The 23,143-nt window shown below is 54.7% G+C and overlaps 10 protein-coding genes across 10 annotated transcripts; 5 read left to right on the top strand and 5 right to left on the bottom strand.

Annotated features, from left to right (window-relative positions):
- Positions 1-537: 537 nt before the first annotated feature.
- On the bottom strand, positions 538-1,842 carry ACO1O0_004213 (metal-dependent hydrolase family protein; the record flags this gene model as incomplete). The annotated part of the gene is made up of 1 exon (XM_083193654.1): positions 538-1,842. The coding sequence occupies one exon, from the start codon at positions 1,840-1,842 to the stop codon at positions 538-540; it is 1,305 nt and encodes a 434-aa protein (XP_083050602.1).
- A 570-nt stretch (positions 1,843-2,412) lies between these two features.
- Positions 2,413-3,103, top strand: ACO1O0_004212 (4a-hydroxytetrahydrobiopterin dehydratase; the record flags this gene model as incomplete). Its single annotated transcript, XM_083193653.1, has 3 exons — positions 2,413-2,664; positions 2,738-2,800; positions 2,903-3,103. 3 exons carry the CDS (start codon positions 2,413-2,415, stop codon positions 3,101-3,103), a joined length of 516 nt encoding a protein of 171 aa, XP_083050601.1.
- A 493-nt stretch (positions 3,104-3,596) lies between these two features.
- On the bottom strand, positions 3,597-4,662 carry ERG25 (methylsterol monooxygenase; the record flags this gene model as incomplete). The annotated part of the gene is made up of 3 exons (XM_083193652.1): positions 3,597-4,397; positions 4,472-4,580; positions 4,652-4,662. The coding sequence occupies 3 exons, from the start codon at positions 4,660-4,662 to the stop codon at positions 3,597-3,599; spliced, it is 921 nt and encodes a 306-aa protein (XP_083050600.1).
- A 1,323-nt stretch (positions 4,663-5,985) lies between these two features.
- NCA2 (ATP synthase regulation protein NCA2-domain-containing protein) lies at positions 5,986-8,105 on the top strand (the record flags this gene model as incomplete). Its single annotated transcript, XM_083193651.1, has 2 exons — positions 5,986-6,002; positions 6,059-8,105. 2 exons carry the CDS (start codon positions 5,986-5,988, stop codon positions 8,103-8,105), a joined length of 2,064 nt encoding a protein of 687 aa, XP_083050599.1.
- Positions 8,106-8,372: 267 nt separating this feature from the next.
- Positions 8,373-11,510, bottom strand: ACO1O0_004209 (SNF2 family N-terminal domain-containing protein; the record flags this gene model as incomplete). Its single annotated transcript, XM_083193650.1, has 9 exons — positions 8,373-8,599; positions 8,652-9,286; positions 9,338-9,442; positions 9,495-9,767; positions 9,818-10,365; positions 10,421-10,852; positions 10,904-10,996; positions 11,054-11,139; positions 11,192-11,510. 9 exons carry the CDS (start codon positions 11,508-11,510, stop codon positions 8,373-8,375), a joined length of 2,718 nt encoding a protein of 905 aa, XP_083050598.1.
- A 1,285-nt stretch (positions 11,511-12,795) lies between these two features.
- Positions 12,796-13,566, bottom strand: ACO1O0_004208 (RmlC-like cupin domain-containing protein; the record flags this gene model as incomplete). Its single annotated transcript, XM_083193649.1, has 3 exons — positions 12,796-12,917; positions 12,976-13,228; positions 13,285-13,566. 3 exons carry the CDS (start codon positions 13,564-13,566, stop codon positions 12,796-12,798), a joined length of 657 nt encoding a protein of 218 aa, XP_083050597.1.
- Positions 13,567-14,809: 1,243 nt separating this feature from the next.
- On the top strand, positions 14,810-15,921 carry SSU1 (voltage-dependent anion channel; the record flags this gene model as incomplete). The annotated part of the gene is made up of 3 exons (XM_083193648.1): positions 14,810-15,032; positions 15,109-15,833; positions 15,910-15,921. The coding sequence occupies 3 exons, from the start codon at positions 14,810-14,812 to the stop codon at positions 15,919-15,921; spliced, it is 960 nt and encodes a 319-aa protein (XP_083050596.1).
- Positions 15,922-16,506: 585 nt separating this feature from the next.
- On the top strand, positions 16,507-18,880 carry YPO7 (protein TYW1; the record flags this gene model as incomplete). Its single annotated transcript, XM_083193647.1, has 2 exons — positions 16,507-16,510; positions 16,575-18,880. 2 exons carry the CDS (start codon positions 16,507-16,509, stop codon positions 18,878-18,880), a joined length of 2,310 nt encoding a protein of 769 aa, XP_083050595.1.
- A 397-nt stretch (positions 18,881-19,277) lies between these two features.
- On the bottom strand, positions 19,278-19,998 carry TOM20 (TOM complex receptor protein TOM20; the record flags this gene model as incomplete). The annotated part of the gene is made up of 4 exons (XM_083193646.1): positions 19,278-19,391; positions 19,449-19,549; positions 19,624-19,869; positions 19,938-19,998. The coding sequence occupies 4 exons, from the start codon at positions 19,996-19,998 to the stop codon at positions 19,278-19,280; spliced, it is 522 nt and encodes a 173-aa protein (XP_083050594.1).
- Positions 19,999-20,473: 475 nt separating this feature from the next.
- On the top strand, positions 20,474-22,574 carry EXO84 (exocyst subunit EXO84; the record flags this gene model as incomplete). The annotated part of the gene is made up of 3 exons (XM_083193645.1): positions 20,474-20,659; positions 20,718-22,180; positions 22,238-22,574. 3 exons carry the CDS (start codon positions 20,474-20,476, stop codon positions 22,572-22,574), a joined length of 1,986 nt encoding a protein of 661 aa, XP_083050593.1.
- Between the last annotated feature and the right edge of the window lie 569 nt (positions 22,575-23,143).

Genomic DNA, 23,143 nt, shown 5'->3' with positions numbered 1-23,143 from the left:
CCAAGGATACCTGCTCCCGTCTCCCAAGCCCGGAGTTGGCCCTAAAGTCCGAGGCCGTGTGTAGCTTTTCTTCTTCTCCTCCAGCCGCCGGGGCCTGACAACAGCTAACCGGAGTAACCAAATTCCTGGATAACACAGCTCATACGTTGCAGTGTTCCCGGGCATTCCGCCGGATGCAACCGGGCGGATAATCCCCCCGAACTGATCTCGAGCACGCAACTCACGCAGTTATATTAAGATCAAGGGCGGGACGCGAGGGGTATCAAACGCATGTATGCCCACGCCGAGGATCTTCACACGAGTGTCGATGTCCCCTGTGCAGATAGATGTCCGCGTCTTCTCTAGAAGCGTATTTTTGCATCTACATAGACTACCTGTTCCCCGAGAACGGAAGCTCAAAAGGTAATCAACCCTGACCGATTATTGAACTAGTAGATAGCATTTCCGGCATATATTTCTATATATGGTAAAGTTAACGGTTTATGTGAGATTTTCCTAGCGCTGTTAACGCCTTGTGCTCGTCCTTGACAAGAGTGCTTAGAAATCATAATGCTTCCCGCCTTTCCAGACATGCAAGATGTTCCGTTGCTGCCCCAGGATGGCAATGTCATCCAATGGATTCTCTGCGACAGCAATAAAGTCCGCGTCGTATCCCACCTTGAGCTGGCCGCTCTGCGGAGCCAGGCCACCCAATGTCATGGGTCCATTAGCCGTGGCACATTCAATGGCCTGGAGCGGTGTCATGCCTGCCTCGACTGCGTATACTAGCTCCATTGCGTTGTTACCGTGCGACAGCTTCGACTTGCGGTCACTGCTAAGCATGTCGGTACCGAGAGCAATGTTGACTCCGCTACGCACAGCCAGCTTATACGCCTCCTTGGCACGCTCCACGAGGGCGAGGAGCTTGCGGCGCACGGGCACAGGCAAGGTGTCGAGGTAGTCGGAGGCCAGGGTGCGCACAATGTGCTGCGTGGCGACGAAGTAGGCGCCCTTCTCCTTCATGAGCGCGGCGGCCTCCTCGTCGAGGAACATGCCGTGCTCGATGCTGCGGACACCGGCGTGCAGGGCGGCCATGATGCCCGCCTTGCCAATGGCGTGGGCGGCGACGGCGCGGCGGCTGCGGGCGGCCTCGTCGACCACGGCCTTGAGCTCGGCGGGGGAGAACTGCTGGTCCTCGGGTTGATCGTTGGGGGTGAGGACGCCGCCGCTGGAGCAGATCTTGATGACGCTGGCGCCGCGGCGGATCATCATGCGGACGGCCTTGGTGCACTCGTCGGCGCCGTCGCAGACGGCAACGGGGAAGCCGCCGTGGCACATGGCCTCATGGACGGTGGTGATGGGGACGAGTTGGTCATCGCCGTGACCACCGGTGATGGAGAGCGCCCCGTGGGCCGAGTAGATGTTGGGCCCGATGAGAGCCCCCTTCTCGACGCCCGGCTTGACATCGCCTGCGTAGCCCCCTAGCTCGCGAACAGAGGTGTATCCCGCGCGGAGCGTAGCCTTCAGGTCGTCCACTGTGATGGCTCCGATGAGGGCGTTGGTACCGGGCAGGTAAGGCGTGCCATTGACGTTGGTCACGATATCGCCGCCCACGTAGTGGCAGTGGCAGTCCCAGAGGCCCGGCATGAGGACTGGGACGTGGAGGGAGCACAGCTGGCCATGCTCTGGCGGAAGACTGGCTGCGCTGCCGACCCATAGAATCTTGCCACCGCGGAACACCAGAGCAGCGTCACGGATAGGGTCGCCGCGGCCGGGGATGAGTAGCTCCGCCAGTATGAGAGAGGCCGCCCCGGGATCAGTATAGGCTACTGGGCCATGGCGATAGGGATGTGTAACACGCATTGAGCTAGAGTTGGAAGTAATACTTGGTGGTAGGTCTGGCCACGCCGCCGTGCTCGCCGTTCAAATGGGGCCTCATAGTTATTATATGATTGCCAGGACCCATGGCCGACGCGTGTCCCGATGATGCCAATATTCCCAAGTGGGAGATGTCTAATGCTCATCGTCTACGGCGGTCCTAGGGCTGCTGACCATCCATTTCGGTTCCTGGTACTCCGTAGTCTCGCTTACACCGGGTACAAGCCCCGGCCTTGGGGGACGATTGGACAACCTGCCTGAACGAGACTGGTAGGGTGACTATGAAGTAATGGAAAGATGACAACCATTCGTGACTTTGTTAATCGAGTTATATCTAGAATTTCGGCTGTTCTCTGTTTTAAGATGTGTTCTATTTCCATGTTCCAGACGATAATGGTTGTGAAATCTCGACTATACCTACTCTGGGTGTTTCGACCCTCTCTCATGTGGCAACCGCTTGGGCGGTGCAGCGATTGACACTCAACCTAGGCCAGAATAAACCTGTAAACCTCCCGACCACCCACGCAGGCTACCCGCCTCTGTTCATCAACAGCAATGCTCAACACCCTGAGGTGCCAGCTGCGCTCGCACTCGTCCAAGACATATCATTCCATCGCCGCGCCCGCTTTCCGCATCACCGCCAGGGCCATGCACACGCAGCCCCGCTTCTCGCCTGGCACCGACGAGGCTGCCGCCACCGGGCACCTCAGCTCGCTCCTCGTCTCCGAGGGTGGCCGCTGGACGCTCGCCAACGACGGCGAGGCCATCGAGCGGAGCTTCAAGTTCAAGACTTTTGCAAAGGCCTGGGTACGCTACTGCTATCTGCTGCCGCTCACCTTGAGACCCTGAGGATTCTGAGCGCTGACTGGGAACATCAAAGGACTTCATGACGGCCGTCTCACTGCAGTGCAAGATCAAGCACCACCACCCCGAGTGGTCAAATGTGCGACCCCCCTTTGGCCTTGTCTTTTTCCTTTTTTTTTTTCTGCTTCGTCCTTTTATCATCTTCCCTCATTCATAGCTCATGGCTAACATTTCCCCCAAGGTTTACAACACCACATATGTCCGCTGGACAACGCACAACCCCAAGGGTCTGTCCGCTCTGGACCTCGACATGGCTGACGCGTGCGACGCCATCGCCAGTGACCTTGGCGAGCTGGAGCCCGAGCCCGTGAGCTGCGCGGTGCGTGACGTCGCGGACAAGGCCACTGTGTCGGCTGGGGACTGCTGCACGCCAAAGAAGTGAAGCCTAATCCGAACAGCATGCCTCCTTGCCTGTACTTTTTCGTGTATGAATACGAGTACCTATGAGACTGGAGTTACCACCTATGATTACCTAGTAGCGTATCAATCTTGTAGGAATACAGTGAATAGTAGGTTGACTATTTGAACACGAGAAGACGGCCAGGTAACAAGATTGAGTTAACGAGTGACGTTGCGCATTATTTACTACTGTATGTCTTGAGCCCCCTCCAGATGGACGCTCGCATGTATATACAAGAACCATCAAATATTAGGTCTTCTCATAGCGTGATTCCTAAACGCCTTCCAAATTCGAATGCCGCCTCTCCCGGCGGCGGTACGCCGCGAGGTAAGTATTAGTCTATGCGTCGGCAATTTTTGTCCTTTCCGTTGCACTAAGCATCATCCATGCTCTCATCCAAAATAAAACTGCGCCTCGTGACAAGCACGCCCATGCCATGGCTGGTGAGCTGCCCCAGGCTTACCCAGCTTGACGCTTACTGGGACTTCTTCTGGGCCTTGATCTTGGCCATCTTCTTCTCCAGCCTGCGCTTGCTGGCCTCGGCACCGGCCTCGGTGTCGAGCATGTAGTCCCACCAGCGGAAGCTGGAGGCGTAGTTACCAATGAACTTCTCGTGGTGCACATCGTGGTGGTCGGCGCCGGCCCAGACGGGGAGGAAGTGGCGCAGGCTCCAGGGGAAATCGTAGCCGCTGTGCGCATCGATGGCCTGGAAGAGGCGGAGGATGATCCAGATGTACATGGTCAGGAGGTGCAGGTCGCCGGTGACGCAGAGGAGCAGGATGGGAGAGCCGACGACGCCCAGACCCAGGAGCATGGTCTCAATGGGGGATGCGTACTCAGCAGCGAGGCCGAAGGGAGCCGAGTAGGTGTGGTGCATCTTGTGGATCATCTTGTAGAGCTTTCCATAGTGAAGGAAACGGTGGAACCAGTAGTGCCAGGCATCTTCCATGACGAACAGGATGCTGATCTGGATGGCCATCTTGGTGAAGGACGGGAAAGGCACACCGTAGTCGATGCCGAAGTAGGTAGCGACGGGGTGGAAGAACCAGATCTGGGGAAGCTCGGCGGTGAAGTGGCTGATGAGGACGATAAAGGCGCAGTCCCACTGCTCCTTGAGGGTGGGGATCTTCTCCTTCTGGAGCTTGTACTGGTGGAAGTAGGGGATCTTGTCCATGATCATGAAGGGAATGCAGCGGCCGAAGTAGACGGCCTCGTGCATGACGAAGCTCAGGATACCGGTCGCGAGGGTATCGTTTTGCATCCAAAGGTACCAGGCCTTGAATGCATGTTAGCCTTCTTGTTCCGCAGAGATGGGTCAAGGGGCGCGGTGGGGAGCGCAGGGAGACGTACGGCCCAGAGCTTCTCGCCATAGTTGAGGTGAATATTGTACTTGGTGACCTCCTCGAGGACACCGAAGTAGTCCTGGGTCTGATTGAGGGCGCCGATCGTAGCGTTGCTGCTGCATAGGAAAAACGATGTTAGCATCATATCGTGATGGATGATAAGGAGGTCGCGTAGGTAGGTACTCACACCACCTCCATGGTTGCGGCGCGACGCAGTCTAGGGCAATAGGAAGAGTCCTTTGCTAGATATGTTAAGCCAGATGCAACTCTCTCGATGCTTGGGCGGTCTCGAGATGTGCTGGTGGTAAAGGGTATTACTCGAGGTGTTGAGAAGGAGGGAAGGAGATTGGTTTAGTATCAATTCAGATCAGGAGATTAGGAGCCAAGGAGCCAAGGAGGGAGGAAAAAATCACGAGGACCCTGGCCCGTCTGGGACACCAATGGCCTGATCTGGGCGGTGCCATGCCGAACCTTAGCGTGTCGTTGGGGGATGGTGCGGACGGCGGAACTGCGCTGTGGATAGAATTTGTGCCTGCATCAGTGCCATGGGATTGTGCAATTTAGCACTGGCCCCCCTGGACCACCGGCCACTGGGCTGGCATGCCGGGCGCTGGACTACCCGCAACCTAGAAATGAGACCACCACAGGGCTCCTCGGCCCTCAGGTCTTCCGACGCCGCGTGGATCAGATCATCCACTGGGCCCTCAGCCCACCCACAACTTGCCACCGCGAGTCTGTGCCGGTGCAGCCATTGGTGCACACTGCATAAATAATGCGGGTACCGATAACCAAACTTGGGCCTGTCAACCCGAATACGACACCGCATTATTACGGATATCAAAACACGCCCAGAAATGCACCGCCACAGATCTGGAGAACCAGGCGCCACAGAAAATGAGGCTCAGCCTCTCGCTCTCTTCCATGTCGAAGCCGAACAAGTCCCGACCGAAGGAAACGGCGAATTCGGCCGCTTCGATCTCAGACACTCTCAGTGCGCGATCCACCTCCGAGAGGTACATAAGTACTCGTAGTAGAGACGGGCAGGAGCAACCGACGAATGAGTGCCAACCAACGTCATTCTTGGTTCCTTGACGCTTCGAGCCTTCCGTGAGCTGTCTCCCCAAAATCTCCTCCAGGTCCCCTGCCAAGCCCTCAAATCGGTTCACGAATCACCAGCAAGATCAGCTCTGCCCTCTTTCTGGCGTCTCCAATCGGCCCCGGCAACTCATCATCCCGTCATTCGACCGTTGTGTTGAGTTGATGGTTGTCGTCACGCTGCCACACGTGCATCTTGCACCCTGTCAAAGTCTCCTGGATCTTGCCACTGGTCATGACAGTCGCATGACCTGATTTTGACACCTGCAGTGCCTCCCACCGCACCACCACCAGGTCCGAATACGACCATTAGTTATTACATAGCACGAGCATTTTATCTTCGGATCCCCGCCATTCCGGAAGTGAGGCTCGCTTCGCCTCCGTTCTGCGGGCCCGGCTCCCGATCTTGGGACACCTCATCTCACCATGTCACTGGTCACAGAGTGAGTCTCCCCTTTCGTACCATTTCTCACGTGATCCTTCTCACACTCCTCTCTAGTGAGGTGCAACGCCTTGATGCCTACCTAGATCGGCTACCCGTCCTCTCGGAGAGGACGGGAACGTCTGAGGCCGGTAGTGAAGTGTACGAAGACCATGGCCGGCAACAGTACCGGGAACAGCGCCACCACGAGCAACTCCAGCATGAATTTGCTGTTGCCGATGCCGCCGCAGGACCCCGTCTGGGCAAGCTCCTCGGCATCATTCAGTCTCTAAGCACCACCAACTCCTCCAGACCGCTCCTTTCCGCGCAACGCATCAAGCAGCTCCTTTCCCAATCACGCATACCTGATCGCGCCCTTTGGCCGGGTGAGATAGCTGCGCGTAGCACTTATGAGGACGAGATCGAGTGGCTGCTAGTGAGCAAAGCCGCTGTTCAGCTGCACGGTGTTATCCTCAACACCCTGCTGGATCAAATTATCCCTCTACATGACGATATTTGGTATTGGGATGAGGTCCTGGACTCGTATACATACAGCAGCCTTTATACCGTCCAGACCTCCCCGTGGCGCTTCGGTGCCTGGTCGTTGGACATTTATCATGCCAGCATCACTCGGATACGGTCCTCTCCTTCCCCCCAAGCCTCCGCCGAAGCCCTTATGAATGCAACGCAGACCGGTCTATCGCAGCAGTGGAGTCGATTCTACGGCATCGTCCGAGACAGTATTCGAGAACGTTCATTCGCCAACATCCAACGCAAAGTCCTGTCTCCTGTTGCATTCTCCCGGGCCGAGGCTAGACGGAAGCAAGCCCAACTGCGGAAGCTGAGAGAGGTCACGGCTTGCGGGTTAGGCGTTTTAATGTCCGAGGGTCTTCAGTTCATCCAAGATGACGACAAGGTCAGCGTGATAGATCATGATGATCATAACGATCTCAAGGGGACGGTCGAGCGCAGCGTCGCACTGATGGAGATGGTCCTCGAGGAAGTCTGCCATATTGACTCGAGCATCAGCGATTTTGAAGAGAAGGTCTTCGCCGGAGTCGAGTCCGATCCCGAGCTTTCAGTTCATGCTGAGGATGCCACTGCGTCCAGACGTCCGTCAATTCTAGGACGACGTCTGTTGCACATCATCGACAAGACTTTACCGAAACACGATGTTGCCCTGCATAGGTTGGTCAGTGAAAACGGGCGGCCACCTCGCTTAGTGCGCTACTGGCTTCCCGGTGTTATCGGTCTTGTTTCGTCAACTACCGTCTTGAAAATATTGGTAAACCGAAAAGCGGATATTATCAACTGGATCGCAGATTTAGGGGTCACTGCCCGTGACTTTTGGTTCAACTGGGTTGTTGAGCCGACCCAAAAGATAATTCAGACCATACGACACGACAAAACGAGCGAAATTGCAATCATGAGCCGAGATAGCCTCAAGGCTGATCGTGAAAGTCTCGAACGCATGGTGGTCGACTTTGCCATAGACAAGCCTCATTTTGCCGATGTCACAGGGTCTTCTCTCTCTGAGGCGCAAATCGCCTCTATCCGCTCCAGAGTGGCAGAGGGTGATGTAACGCCGGTACTGAAAGCTTATGAGAAGGACTTGAGGACCCCCTTCTCGGGGGCAGTACGAGGTGACCTCGTTCGCTCGCTTCTTATTCAGGTGCAAAAGACAAAGGTGGACCTAGAGGTGGCCATGACCGGAATTGACTCCCTCTTGAAGAGCCAGGAGCTAGTCTTTGGCTTCGTGGGGCTCACGCCCGGTGTCTTGGTGTCTTTCGGCATTTTGCAGTACATCCGTGGCGTTTTTGGTGGTCGTTCTGGTCAACGCAGATCCAAGAAGGCCGGCCAGGCCATCCGAGTCCTCCGCAACATCGACCGCATCCTCTCCGAGGCCCGACCTGCGGAGGGTAATAATATTCTCTCCTACAAAGATCACGGCCTTCTTCTTTGCGAAGTTCACGTTCTCACTAGTCTTGCTCAGAGGATGATGCCACGATATATTCAAAAGGAGTTCCTAGAGGACGTATCAGACTTGGCTAAGATGAAGGGAATACATGTTCAGGTTAAGGCACTGGCACGACTTCGATGGGCCTACGCCAGATGGCTCCAGTGAGACACCCAAGATAATCTGTGGGTATTTACTATAAAACACCTTCATACCAGAAGCAAAGGTGGTATATCATACGTATCGGTACATACTGTAGCCACTCAAAATTGATTCTAGATGGAATCCGTCGACTTGTACTAGGGTATCATGGCTCCTGGCCCAGTGATCACGACTCCTAACCTAGTGAGGCCTGTCTAAGCAAAAAAAAAAAAAAAAATCACCACCGACTACTTTGTCCATCGTACACACCGGTGAATATAGTACACAACCCCCTTAGGCTAGTAGCTTTTGCACATCGGCAACTCGCGTGGTCTTTGCCTCCTTCTTCTGGCCGCGCTCCTGGAACGCTTTGTTGACGAGCTCGCGCTTCTCTACTTGAATATCGAGGACACGCTCCTCGACGGTGTTCTCCATGACCAGACGCCAGATGGTGGTCTCGCGCGTTTGACCCAGACGATGTACGCGGTCAACTGCTTGGTCCTCGATGGCAGGGGCCCACCCTAGTGCATGTTAGAGACGACTTTTCAAGCTCGGGAGAAGGGGGGAACCTACAACTGTCGGAGAGAATAACAGTATCGGCAGAGACGAGATTCAGACCGACACTGCACACAGCCAGACTTGCGAGCATAACTCGCGTCTCATCGTCGTTGTCCAGGGCGTTGATGGCACGGTCACGCTTGTCTGCCGTCATGCTCCCATCGATTCGGGTGTATTTGATGTCAGCGCTCCCGAGCTGGCTCTGGATAACGTTGAGAAATGACGTCCATTGCGAGAAGATGATGACCTTGGAGCCTGGCTTCTTGATCGTGGCACAGACGATTTGCAACATAGCCTCGGTCTTGGAACTCTGGGTCTCGCAATCGAAACTGACATCGTCAGCGCCCACTTCGGGCGGGGGCTCGAGCAGGCAGTCCTCGTTGAGGCTATTGCGGCACATGGGACACTTGCCCTGAATTTGTATCGCTTTGACGATGCATGGGCGACAGAAGACATGCTTGCAGTGAGTGATCACCGGATCCGTTGGTACATCGTAGCATATAGCGCAGTCCTCTTGCTCCTCCATGTACAGTTTCAACGCTTCTTGCAGCAGCGCTTTATTCTTGTCGTTGAGTTCGACGACTTCGTCATTCTCGAGGAGTTTCATGACCTCATCCACACGCTCTTTGCATAGGGTCCAGTGGTTGCAACTGTGCTGATGAGCCAGTTGTCGAATCTACATAGGAACCAAAAAGACTTACACCTGTCGCAGACGTAGCAGTCTCTCCAAAACGTTTGAGAAGCGTCCTTTAGCCTGAGTATTGGTTTTCGCTTGAAAGTCTTCGAGAGCGCCCTTGGCTTCAGACCTAAAGGAAGTCAGTCCTGCATTGGCATACAAGCTGGGGCAGCAGCTCTTACAATAACGCATCGTACTTTCGCTTTTCCTCCGGCCGGAAGGCGATGCGATGCACATATTCCTTCTTCTCGGGGAGTTTCAGGTCGACAAATTTCATGTCCTTCTTCCGTCGGAGACACAGGTCCTGCATAAGAGCCTGCAAAAGAGCCTCACCCAGTCGGTCGCTTTGACCTAGTCTACGGGCGATGACGGAATTGAAGACCTCTGCCTGCTCGATGCCACCAGTGATGCGGAGGAACTTGACCATCGAATGCAGATCCTTGACAGAATTCACACTACGAACGTCAGAGAACGTGCTGAACACAACAAAGGGGGGAGAACTTACATCGGGGTGCCTGTCAGGACCCATCGAGACTCCGCCTCAACCTTACAAGCAGCCAGAGCAACTTTCGTCTTGGCATTGCGGATCGTATGACCTTCATCCAGAATCATGCGGCGCCACTTCATAGATTTCGAGGACAAAGCTGTGTCCTGCGAGAGCTTCCCGTAGCTGGTGATGACAACATCACATTTCTTGAGATCCTCGGGTTGCGCCTTATTACCATGGTAGATCAAGACACTTGGCTGTTTGTCCGGTAGAACGTGCCTTCGAATCTGTTGCTCCCAGTTGCTCATCACACCCACCGGGGCCACAATCAGAGTCGACCCAGGGCCGCCAGTGAGGATAAGACTGATCATCTCCAAAGTCTTGCCCAGCCCCATGTCATCAGCTAGAATACCACCAGAGACAAGGCGTGGAGGGGTGTTGGTATAGTAGTCGGTGGCCACGTTCCAGTACAACCCGTTTCGATGACGTCTCCACAGCTGTACAGTATCATCAGATCCAGTCTCCGGTAGTGACCGCTTTTCTTTAGCAGCTAGCCAAGCAAGTCCCTGTCATTATGTTAGTACACATATCCCTTATCAAACCCCACAAGTGAGCTCTTACCTGAAGCTGATACGGTAAGAGCGTGGACTTGAGCTGGGCCGGCTGGAATGCCAGGGGCATCTTGGACAACTCTTCCTCGCCCATTGCCAGTGTCTTGACGGCATCGCCCCCTTTCCTGAACTCAACAGCCTCGCTCGTCTTAAGAAGACTTTCGAGGGTCACTTCAGGCTCGTCCCCTTGAACGCCGATATTTCCAAGGCCACCAGCCGTGGAGCTGCCATTTGTCAAGCCCAAGACGCGCCGCTGCTGTTCCGCTTCCTTCTTAGTCTGCTTCAATTGTGTGGCCTTAGCAAGCTTGTCCTTCTTGAGGGAGGCTTCAATCACAGCCCGTTGGGTGGAGTCGCTCGGGCCATAGAAGGACAACCTGACGGGACAATCATAGAAGCCCTTCTCGCCAATGAGCTGAGCTTCAAGAAGAATATCTCCTCGATCCTAGGAATTGTCAGTTTCTGTAAACTCTACGCCTAATGGCCAAAAACTTACGACATAGGGCGTAATCTTTTCTACGACCTTACGGGGAAGATGGCCGATCTGGTCCCCAACGACATTGTCGACTCGAATGGCATTTCGATCATACTAAGCCTATTTCAGTAGAAGTCCAAAGCTAAGGTTGCAGTGAATGGAGCACAGTACTTGGTTTTGAGGTTCCCTTCGGCAGAGAACAACTTCACCGGCGGAGGCACGGCCCTTGTAGTACCGGATGCCCACAATCTTGCCATCTGCTCCCAGTCAACACACGTCTCATCACGTTTCTCGCCCAGTCTGCCATACCAAATGTGGCGTAGAGTTCCCTCGCTGGGCCCTCATCTTCTTGGGTCAAATCCAGCCAGTCTGGTTCAGCTGGCTGCGAAGCCTGTGAGGAGGCAAGAGCAGACGGAGGTATTGAGTGAGGCTGGGACGATATCAAGCCCGATCCACGGAGCCCGTTGGCTGGGGGGTAGACGTAGGTTGAACTGTTTGATGCGTTTGAGCTGAGGCGAGAGGGCTGCGTGGTTGAAAAGGCCGGGGTCGAAAGTGCTGGTCGCTTGACTGGCGCATCATCGTCCCCGGTGAGGTCGACGACTTCAAGTCGGCGTTTGGCGGGCGGCATGGCTTCTACAGCAGCACTGTCTCACTCTAAATAATGGATCAACCACAAGCTTAGAGGAAGAATACCTCTACGAATAGGAGTGACGTGACGGGAGTTGGGCGAACCTGGAGGAGACGCGGGTCGCGTTATCCGTCTGGAGTATCCATTGCAATTACATCAGCTACGACAAAAAAAGAAAGGAAGGCGCATTGTCGGTCAATGTTAGTCTTTTCGCTAGTTGACAATGCACGATTAATTGCTAATGAATTTTGCAATGGCGTGGCAAAAAGAAAAGATAAGAAGAGAAAAGGGGAGTTCTAGGAAATTATAGCAAGGCCATGGACAAACAAAACCATTCTCTCTTTGTTCCTGAACCCTTCAAGATTTGAGGGTGCATCATTCTTTCTGTCCCCAGTCGGGATTTCCTCGCGCTGGAGGGTGCTTGACGCGAGGTCATGTGACCAGCTACGTACCATCAAGACCGTTCGTACCCATCTCGTAGGTAACAAAACCTACAAGTCATTCGAAGAAGTGAGCAGGCTTTCCCAAGCAGAATTCAAAGAGTAATACACCTAAAAAGGCACCATCAGAGTTAATTACTTCCTCTATACGTATGTAGGTCATACTAATAGTAGCTACGAGTACATACGGTACATCGTACGTAGTACCTCCAAGGTATTCGTCACACAGCCGCCTTGAGTAGAGCTGGCTCCGTCATGAGATCCAGTTGTAATTCAGAATTTCACAATAACTCTAATAAGTTCAGCCTCATGTTAATGTATTGCTGGAAATTCTCGTGACCTATTCCAACAAGCATCTAATACACAAATACTAATGTCCGTCTTACTTCGTCACTGCGACAGAAAAAAGGACGGTGTGAATACCGTGCTATTGCTGTGCGCGCACGGTCCACCGCCAAGCCCGTCTGGGAAAAGCCGCGATCACGCAATCCTGAGTGCGGCTGTCGGAAGATGAGGCAAGAGGGCTTGTATGGACAACAGCACTTCATGCCTCCTCCCCGCTTCCCAACTTCACCTTTTCACTCTTTTCACGATCTCAGCTTGCCAGACTCTTTTCTCGGGAACTGACGATTTATTTCATGCTATATTCGCTAGGGCCCGCTACCGAAAAATGATCGCTCATCTCATCGCCCGACGGCCATCGGCCTTATACACCACAAGCACAGCACCACGATGAAGAAAGGAGAGAAACTCCGTCAAACATGCTAAAATCAACAAAGAACACATTGCCAACGCCCACTCCGTCATCCTATTCATGACCTTCGCACCACTGGTAGTGGAAGTCCCTACTCCTTCAGCAGTCGACCATACGCCGAGTAATAGAGGCAACTCGGCACATGGCTGCTACGGCCCGTCTTCTCGTCAAAGATGTGGCAGCCTCCCCGGGCCACATTGGGAGGTGTGTATACTACAGCATCTTCTGTCAGCCTTGGAGACAAGTGTCTCTACCAGCAGGGGAGTCTTACAATGCAGGGACACAGCGAAGTCGCTGCCTTCGTTTGTCACGCGGTGGAGGCCAAGCTCATCGGCCATATATGCCACCTGGTTTTCCTTATATGTCTTCTTTGCTATGACCGTCATAGGGCCTTCCCCCTCCTCTGACTCTGGGAACTCAAAGCGAGTCTCGGTCAAGTTCCCTCGCAGGATCTTCATCAGGCAATGGGCGTTGCCATGATCATGGATGGGGCTCCCCTTCCCCGGAGTCCAAACGAGGACCAGCTGTCCCTGGAGTCAGCCGGGCACGTCTTGGGATGCCCTTAGTGGGGTATGCTCACCAGATTGCTCTTCCCGTTACCCTCGTCAACGAGGTTTCTCGTGTAGCCCCGGGTGCTGTCCCCAAAGGCATACCTTGACCACTTGTTATCGGAACCATCATAGTCCCGCATCAGCTGCGTCAGAACCTCGACGTCGACATCATCCGAGGTCAACCCCGACGACGGACCCAATGCGTCCTTGAGCGCCTGCACGAGCCGTTCGAACCGATCCGATTGGGCACGTCCCGCCGTCATGTCTTTGACACCAAAGGCGCCCGAGCTCGAGACGACGTCGATGGCCATGGTGTGATGCTACAATACTTGGGTTTGGACTAGAAGTTTGGTGGTGGTCTCTCGTGGTGATTGAGGAAGCAAGATGGAGCAGAACTAGACTGGGAAACCAGGTGGCTCTGACCAGCAGACAATGGCGGGGGGCTCTCTCTTCGGTTACATACCACTTTGCGCAGCGTCCTTAATCACATGACGTGGTTTGGAGAGCACAAGTGGGCGATAAGAAGGCGGCGGGTTCCTCTTTGTGGACCGATCCTTGTTTCGTTGTGTCACGCTGTTGCGGTGGTCGGGGTGGGTGCGGTCAATGGCTGGCAGATGAGCAATGTGGTTGGACGCTAAAAAAACGGATTGGGCGGATGGCGGTTCCCACGGCTCGGATGCGGAGCTGGAGATGTTGGCTGCGGGCTCCTCCGTTGCATCTCTATCGCCGATCAACTAAAGTACCAGCAACCAGGCGGCATGGATGGACAGCAGCGATCAAGTGATGGTGCATTGCACACGCATCAAGCAGCCGGTTTGATCAAGGGCAAAAGGTGCCTGGCTTACGGCCATGTTTGGCTCTGTTGACTCGTTGAGGGGTAATATCCCAGAGGGACGGCAAGATACGGGCTTGAGCAGGAGTGGGGCTAGGGGGCAGTTTAGGTCACGACCTGGGCATGTTTCCCCGTTCCTCCAGTGGAGCAGAGACTGGGTCTGCGGCGTTGCGATCAGCACATGTACTCGTTTCGGGAGTTGCTGGGCGCTCACAGGGCAAAAAAAGCCCAGCTTCTGGATTTATCATTGCAGATAGAGAGACGAATGCTGAAGAAAGTCAAACGAATTTATAACGACCGGTTGCAGTATGGTGAAGGTCGAACTCTATTCCAAAGGTATCTTATCCAGGTCCGGCCATCGGAGGGTACGTGAGTCCCGCTTTATTGGCTGAACCTTGTTTGACTTGGGTCTGCGAGACTTCAATTCAGCTGCACGCCCAGCTTCCAGGTTCCATGGCTCGAGCCCTCGAGTATCCAGTCCTATCACCATGTCCATGGACGCGGGAAATACCGCTGCCGCACCATGCACCGGGCAGCCTCTGTCCGATGTTCAGACTCCGGCTTCCGAATCACCTTTTCCCCGTAAAGACGACTTTGGATGGCGGAGGATCGTCCGCAATTTCACCCCATCGTGCGTACAACTACCTTGTGCTCATGCGTATGTGAAACCAGGTGTCAAGGGTGCTGACAGTATGGCCCTGTAAAGATGGTTCTCCATCAACATGGGGACCGGCGTCGTCTCCATCGTCCTACGCCAGCTGCCGTATACGGCCACCGCGGTGCACTATGTGTCCTACGTTGTCTTCGGTCTCAACGTCGTGCTCTTCTGCCTCTTCACCGCTATCACAGTGGCACGCTACGTCCTGTACCCAGGGACCTGGCCAGCCATGATTGCGCACCCGACCGAACCGTTGTTCCTAGGGTGTTTCCCCATAGGATTTGCGAGTCAGTCCTCCGTATCACCACATGCAACATACCTATATCCCCACCCACAACGCAGAAGTAGCACTAACATTAGCAGCGATCATCGACATGATGGCGATATGCTGCAAGAGTTGGGGTCACGGGTTCATCTACCTAACATGGAGTTTCTGGTGGGTCGACGTGGTGCTGTCCGTGGCTGTCTGCATTAGCATGTCTTTCATCGTTATGGCCCATCACAAGCCAGACCTGCAGACTATGACGGCAGCGCTCCTCCTGCCCATTGTCCCGACAATTGTTGCGGCTGGCTCGGGAAGCATCCTTTCCGATGTCCTGCCGAATGATTACCACGCCTGGACCACCATTGTTACCTCATACGTACTCTGGGGCATAGGAGAGTCATTCACGGCATGTGTCGTCGCAGTCTACTTTATGCGGCTCAGTCTCTACCACCTTGCCCCGGGGGACGTCATCGTCTCGGCCTTCCTGCCCATTGCTCCCCTGGGACAAGGGGGGTTTGGGATACAGAAGCTAGGGAAGATGGCGCTGGCCCGCCTACCCAAGACCAAGGCGTTTGTTTCGCTTGGCGTCGGAGCCACTCGGCCAGGCGAAGTCCTTTATGTACTCGGGGTTTTCTTGGCCCTGCTCATGTGGGGTTTCGGGCTGATCTGGCTGGCCTTTGCCATCATCAGTGTCGCCACGACGAGAAATATCCCTTACAACCTGGGCTGGTGGGGGGCCATATTCCCGCTGGGCGTTCTGGCACTATGTAGCGGTCTCCTAGGGGTGGATCTCGACAGTGATTTCTTCAGAGTATCTGCGATGGTATGTATCGTTCCTTGGATAATGGTCTTTCTTCTTGCTGACTTGGACTAGATTCTATCGGCATCCGTAGTCTTAGTATGGGTTATAATCTCCCTAGGAACGGTGTATATGCTTGTGACCAAAGGAGTGTTCCATGCTCCGTGTTTAAAAGACATGACAGAAAAAGAGGAAGCTAGAGGTCCTGGCAGAGAACCTAGATAGAAAGATGGAAATAGCAATACGTCAACTATTGTATCCGTAACGGTCCTTTGCTTTGAGTGATTGATGCCAGCTACAAATGTCTCGGTACAGTACCTAGTTGAGATGCCTGCATTGACTCACTTTAAACCTTGCCTATAATACTACACACCCTCAGGTTATGTAAATCATAGTATTGCACGGGTTTCTTAATGGTCTAACCCCCCTAAAAAATCCACGAAATGCTCCGTTTGACTGCAAATGCTCTGCAATGCTAGCCTTCATCCTAGTAGCTGGTAGTAATACTGTATTCAGGGTAGGAGGCAGTGGAGCCCGCCCTATGGAGGAGACCCCGCCAAAACTTGGCGACATGGAGGGGCAAATTTATCATCCTCAATCCAATCCACTCACCACCATTTGTCACGGCGCAAAGGTCTAAAGTCCAGCGGCGTCACTTGTCGATATGGATTCGGGTCTGTCAAACGCCAGCCCTTGGATGGGTGGCTATGCCGATTGTATGTCGACGCACTCCTGGAATTTGGCATCACAACTAACGAGTCACAGACCTGGTCGAAGCATGGCACACTCATCGCGGGCCGATTATTCTCGTCGTCCTCGCCGTTCTCCTCGCGATCCGAGTGCGCCTCCATATGAACGAGCCTGCGGGAGAGTTAGTCGCACTGCCTAAAGCTTACGGGAAATTGCCCAAGCCTGCAACAGACAACAAGCCACCTGTTGAAAAGTTGGATGAAAAGAAGGATGCCAAGGCAAACGGCCCCCGACGAATCAAAGGAGGATTGACAAAGAAACCGTCGCAGGAGAGCGATGAAGAGTCCAGGGCCAACAGCTCTGTCAAGATTATCGTTTTCTTCTCGTCTGTCACGACCAAGACGCACAAGATTGCCGAAGACTACGTCAAGGACCTGTCTTCTTCGGTGGACCAGATGACCAAGAAATCGGGACGTCAGTTCCTTCAGCCCGAGCTACGTGACCTGACCGAAATCGATTTCGATGACTACTTTGTCTCCGTGCCCAAGCTGGAGGGCGGCGCCGATCTTTTTTACCTGTTCCTGATCCCAAGCTACAACATCGACACGATCAACGACACCTTCCTGCAGCACCTCGAAGAAACGCATCACGATTTCAGAATCGACACTGCCCCCCTCTCTTCTCTGCTGGGATACTCTGTGTTTGGCTTTGGCGACAAGGAAGGCTGGCCAAACGAGGCCGAGGGTTTCTGCTTCCAAGCCAAGGATATCGACAAGTGGATGGCCAAGTTGACTGCGAGGAAGAGAGCCTATCCCGTGGGGATGGGAGACATGAAGGGTGGCCACGCTGAGAGACTCACAGAATGGAGTGCCGGTGTTCAGGAGGTGATGGAACATATTACCAAGACCGGTGGTCTGGGCGAAGGCTTGCCAGGGAGCGGGGACCCTGTGGAGAGCGATGTGGAAGACATTGCGGATGAGGATGACGGAGAGGTCGTCTTTGACGATGAAGAAAACGCCGGAAAGAACAAGTCGAACGGCTCCCGTGCCCTTGACGATCTGGAAGATCTGGGGAAGATGGTGCAGTCATCTGGCAACGGGACGAGCTCCAAGACCAGCAAGGCACCACTGGCGGTCGACTTCACAACATACGGTGCCTCGCCAAAGAAGAAAACTCCCACAGCGGCCCCCAAGGAGATGGTGGCTAAGAACTCACCAACGTATGCTGCGCTCACGAAGCAGGGATACGCCATCGTCGGGTCACATTCGGGTGTCAAGATCTGCCGTTGGACCAAGTCAGCGCTGCGCGGCCGAGGCAGCTGCTACAAGTACTCCTTGTACGGCATCAACTCGCACCAGTGCATGGAGACCACGCCGTCGCTTTCCTGCTCCAACAAATGTGTTTTCTGCTGGCGCCACGGTACAAACCCTGTCGGGACTACCTGGCGATGGGTCGTAGATCCTCCGGACATGATCTTCAACGGTGTCAAGGAGAACCACTACAAGAAGATTAAGATGATGCGCGGGATGCCTGGCGTCCGGGCTGAGCGCTTCAGCGAAGCAATGAGGATCCGCCACTGCGCCCTGTCCCTGGTGGGTGAGCCTATTTTCTACCCTTACATCAACGAGTTCCTGGAGCTTCTACACAAGGAGCGCATCTCATCCTTCCTTGTGTGCAATGCTCAGCACCCAGAGCAACTCGCCGCGCTGAAGGCGGTGACGCAGCTCTACGTGTCGATTGACGCGTCCAACAAGGACTCGCTGCGCAAGATTGACAGGCCGCTGCACAGGGACTTCTGGGAGAGATTCCAGAGATGCCTGGATATCCTGCGTGAGAAGAGGTTCCGCCACCGCACCGTCTATCGCCTGACCTTGGTCAAGGGATTTAACGTGGAAGAGGAGGCAGAGGGCTATGCGCAGCTGGTCGAGCGCGGGCTGCCCTGCTTTGTCGAGGTCAAGGGAGTCACGTACTGTGGCACGGCCACCTCGTCCAACGCGGGCCTGACCATGGGCAACGTGCCCTTCTACTGGGAAGTCTGCGACTTTGTCAGAGCGCTGGAAAAGAGACTCAAGGACAAGGGCCTGAAGTACGGAATTGCTGCGGAGCACGCCCACAGCTGCTGCATCTTGCTGGCCAGCGAGCGGTTCAGGGTTGATGGCAAGTGGCACACGCACATTGACTATGAGAAGTTCTTTGAGCTGCTGGAAGAGAGAGGTCCCGACGGTGACTGGACACCGGAGGACTACATGGGCCCCCCGACGCCTGAGTGGGCACTCTGGGGCAGCGGTGGTTTTGACCCGCGAGATGATCGGGTTGACAGGAAGGGCCGGAAGATTGAGCCTGTTGTTGTTCGCGAGCGCCCGGCAGAGCTGGAGTACTAGACTCTACACATATCAATACATTGCTCTCCAAACACCTGGTGTTATGGAAGCTCATCCGATGTAAAACTCCACCGTAATAATCGTCACTGGCCTCTAGGTTGTAGTACAATCTCCGAGTCCCGGGTGCACAAGCCTCGGGATGAAATATAGTAGTAGTCTGATGTATTACGAAACACTGCCAGCAGGGTTGCCTTTTCCGAGCGCCGCGGCGGGTTCATTCAGCGTAACATTGTTTACACAAAATATGGTACATTGGGGAGAATGCTGTGGGGGCCCCCATTTAAAATCCAGCTCGCTGTTTTCTCTGCAGAGCCAATAATTGAGAGGTCTTCTCTCTTCTCTTGTGATCCTTCCCGGTTCAGTGTTGCCGTTGAGCGGAGGCGTCCTCTGGGTTGCCTTAGTCAAGGCCGACGTTGGGGATGTCACCAAGGTTGATGCCGCCGGGCGCGCGCGCGCGGATATCCAGGGCCGAGTCGTAGGCAATCATCTCCGCAAGAATATCTAATATGGGCTGCACGGAGGGGTTAGTTTCGAGAGCACAGGTTCTAGGTGGAACATGTCCACTTACCTTGGGCACGGTGCTGTCGTAGATCTTGATTAGGTCGCCGGGGGCAGGGTACACCTTGAGGCCCTTGTAGAAAGCCAGGGCGGACTCAACCATCTTGGTAGCTGTGTAGGCAATTAGCATACGGTCTAGTGGCACCCTGTGGTCTTGGATGTGAGGGGGCCAGAGATGGACATACGATCTTGGCTCAGGACCTCGCCAGCCATGACCTGTTCATTGAAAAAGGCCTCGCGCTCCTCGACGCCCGCAGGGAAGCCCTCATCCTTCGCCTCGTCAACCAGTCCCTTAATGGCTGCCCGTTGGCGCTGGGTTGAGGCTTCGGCCTCCTCCTTCTGAACCCGCGCCTGTCTGCGCTCGTTCCTCCTGAGGTTGCGGCGGAAGTCGGCTTGGGTCCTACGCTGGTAGTCAAAGTAGACAATGTAGCCTGTGGGATTATGCAATGTCAGAAAAGAATCGGGGGCCAAGCTTCGGCAGGGAAGAGGGCAGGCATACCCAGCAGGCCAGCCGCAGCGGTTGCGACAGAGGCAGTCACGATAGTCGGCGTAGAGACCATTTTGGGGAGATTAGTTTTCTAATGCGTGCAGCAAGAGAGATTGAGGAACAAAGGGGAAGGGCGCGACGTGATGATGAAGCTCGCGAAGTGACGAATCCGTTGGCGTAGGCGTCGGGTGATCTAGGAGGTGAGCTGTAGCTTGGTGCTTCTTTGCATCATTAGGAAACCAATTTTTTTGGACGATGTCGAGACCGTTTGGTTGCTGCTGCTTTGGCCCCTGCAACCAACCGAGATGGGTCCAGCACCGACGCCTCGGAATATCGATGGGGCGATTGACGTACCTACCTGAGCCTCTGCCCGGCAGAACATCGGAGAAGAACCGGTAGCTTTGCTCCAGCCTCCATCGCCATCCACCATCGCCGAACAGCCAATTGGACAGCTGGTAACCATAGGTAGGTGCCTGGTCACTGGTGCCACGCTGAACTCCAACGACCTGACTCTCAAGTCGGCCTGCTGAGCTCCAAGGACAGCCAAAATGTCCGAGGAACGCAGTAAGATATCTCTTCGAAGTGTCAAGCGGAAGAGCCGCCCCACGATAAGCGCGCCGCGCCAGATCTCCAACCCCATCCCTCAAGATGATGCCCACCGAGCTCCCGTCCCTCCTATCCCGGAGGCTCATGCACAGTCTCGTCCGCGACCGCCGCCAATGGCTGGTGGAAAGGTGAGCAAGCCGTGGTCCAGCAATGGTATCGCAGATCCCGGAGACTGACGCGCCCTAGACGTCCGATCTTGTGAAGCGACGATACTCGACCCGGTTCAACCAAGAGTTCGATGCGTCCGCGCCACCTCCAATGCCCGCCGTCCCGTCCCTGGATAAGTTTGTGCAAAAGGAAGGACCACCGCCTTCACGGGCCGGCGGTGCAGCGCCCGTACCCGACATCAAGGCGCTGCGCGATCCCAATCTTACCCCGGACCAGTACGTGGCTAGCGTCCTGAGCGATGCGACAGACGACCAAATCCGAGACTTCGAGGCGTCTCTACACAAGCTCAAGAACCGCGCATCAGCAGATCTGCAACAGAACCTCCTGCAGAACCGCACCCAGTTCATCAAGATTAGCAAGGAGGCCGAGAAGCTCAAGGGCGAAATGCGAGCTCTGCGCAACCTGATGGCCGACTTGAAGACGAATACGACCGCCCTCCGCTCGGCGTCGAACAAGAGCGACCAGTCGGCCAATCTGGGGGAGATTGGTACAGGTCTGAGCAAGAGGGACAAACGCAGCTCCGTGGCAGATAGGAGCGCACTATGGAACTCGCAGATGCAGGCCTTGTACAAGAACGTGGAGGGCTCCCAAAAATTCCTGCCCAACGCAGCTGGGCGGCATGTAGTCCAGAACGCAGGCCCTTGGATCGAGCTTGACAATGCGACGTACAAGTCGCGACGGGCTATGCAGATTTTCCTTCTCAACGACCACTTGCTCATCGCTTCTCGCAAGAAGCGAAAGGTGGAGGGATCTCATGCCGATTCGCGGGGCCCCATGTCCAAGCTGGTGGCTGACCGCTGCTGGTCGCTGTTGGACATTGAGGTTGTGGATATGGCTAGCACGGGCGAGTCTTCGGGCGGGAGGAACAAGCTCGCTGACGCCATCATGGTTCGCGGTGGAGGCCAAGAATCATTCATCTACCGCACTGAGAAGCCCGAGGACCCCGAGAAGAAGCAACTGCTACTCAATGTGCGGAAAGCTGTCGAGGAGCTGCGCAAGGGATTGCGATCCGAGATGGAGGCAAACAACAAGGCCAGGGAGACGATTAACTACTTTGCATCGAGAGATCCCGGCCTTCTTCAAAAGACGGAGCTACTGGAGACTCTGTCGGACGTCAAAGACATGCTCATCGAGGTGGATGGCAAGCAACAAAATCTCCGCTGGGTTGAGAGCCAGATGGACGAGCTTGATATTGATATTGCCCTGCAGCGGTGCGAGCCGGCTGTAGCTCGGGTTGAGAAGCTCAAGGGCCTGGCTCGGGGGCTAAAGAATAATGCCGTGGCGCAGGACTTTATCAACTTCAAGGTGGAGGAGAGATGCAGCAAGCTGGCCAGTGTCATCATCCGTGAGCTTGAGACATCGCACAACGAACAGGGGAAGGTGAAACGTAGTGTCAGCTGGCTCACGAGGTTGGGCTTTGAGGACCGGGCCAGAGAGGCGTATCTTGCCGCTCGTAGTGACACGCTCCGCAAGCGTGCTAGGTGAGTTAACTTGACGAGGATACAATATCTATGCAACGCATGCTAACTGATATTAAGGCAATGCATCTTCCAGGGAGACCTGCACTTGTACATATGGCAGGTCTCGTTTGTCTACTTTATGATTATTCACAACACAGTCAAGTGTTTCCAAGGATGCTTCCCGCCACCGATGATGAGCACATGTGTCAAGTGGGCGAAGGAGGAAGTGGAAGCCTTCAACCTGATACTCGCGAGACAGCTCAGTAGCACGGAGCGGGGCGGAGAGGTGTGGACCCAGTGTATGGACAGGGCAAAGGAGCATGCCAAGTTGCTGTCCGAGGTTGGACTCGACTTCATGGATCTGGTGGGGAGAGATGTCGAGAGTGCATCAAATGGTTCTCCTGGTGGCGGTTAGCTTCTTCTACTTGAGGAGCTGATGGTAGGAACTTGGCGAGAGCGGGCTCTCCAGAGGACTCCAGAGGACTCCAGAGGACTCCAGAGAAGATGGCATGATTGTGGGCACGTGAGTTTCGGTGCATGGCAGCGTTGGGGGGATTATGCAGGACCTTAGCAATTGAATTTATCCATCGACGGTGGCTGGTTCAAAACTCTGGTAAAAGCCACTACTAGAAAAACAATAGCGCTCATGCTTAACAAACGTGATTAAACGCTAGCAGTTGAAACATTGTTGACATTTGATGCTTTGGGAGATGTGGGGGGCAGCTTGACAATTGTTAGGAGGAGGCTTGCAGCTGAAAGTGGGCGGCTTGGACTGTTGGTGGTGGGATCGATCACTGGGCTGGTGGTGGTGCGTTGGTGGTGGTGCACTTGCAGCCACAGGTGGCCACAGGTGGCCATAGGTAGGTAGGTACCTTGGTAGGCAAATGGGGCAGCGCCGCAATCTCGAAGGGTGAGGCGCTGGTTAGGTACCTACCTAGTAGGTGCTTCCCCCTCCGCCCCCGATCACCGCCCGCAGCCAAACAC

The sequence above is a fragment of the Amphichorda felina genome (assembly GCF_050947745.1).
Source record: "Amphichorda felina strain 45539 chromosome Unknown scaffold_4, whole genome shotgun sequence".
Taxonomy (NCBI): domain Eukaryota; kingdom Fungi; phylum Ascomycota; class Sordariomycetes; order Hypocreales; family Bionectriaceae; genus Amphichorda; species Amphichorda felina.
The sequence above is the reverse complement of the archived record's forward strand: the minus strand, read 5'-3'. Positions and strand labels throughout refer to the sequence as shown.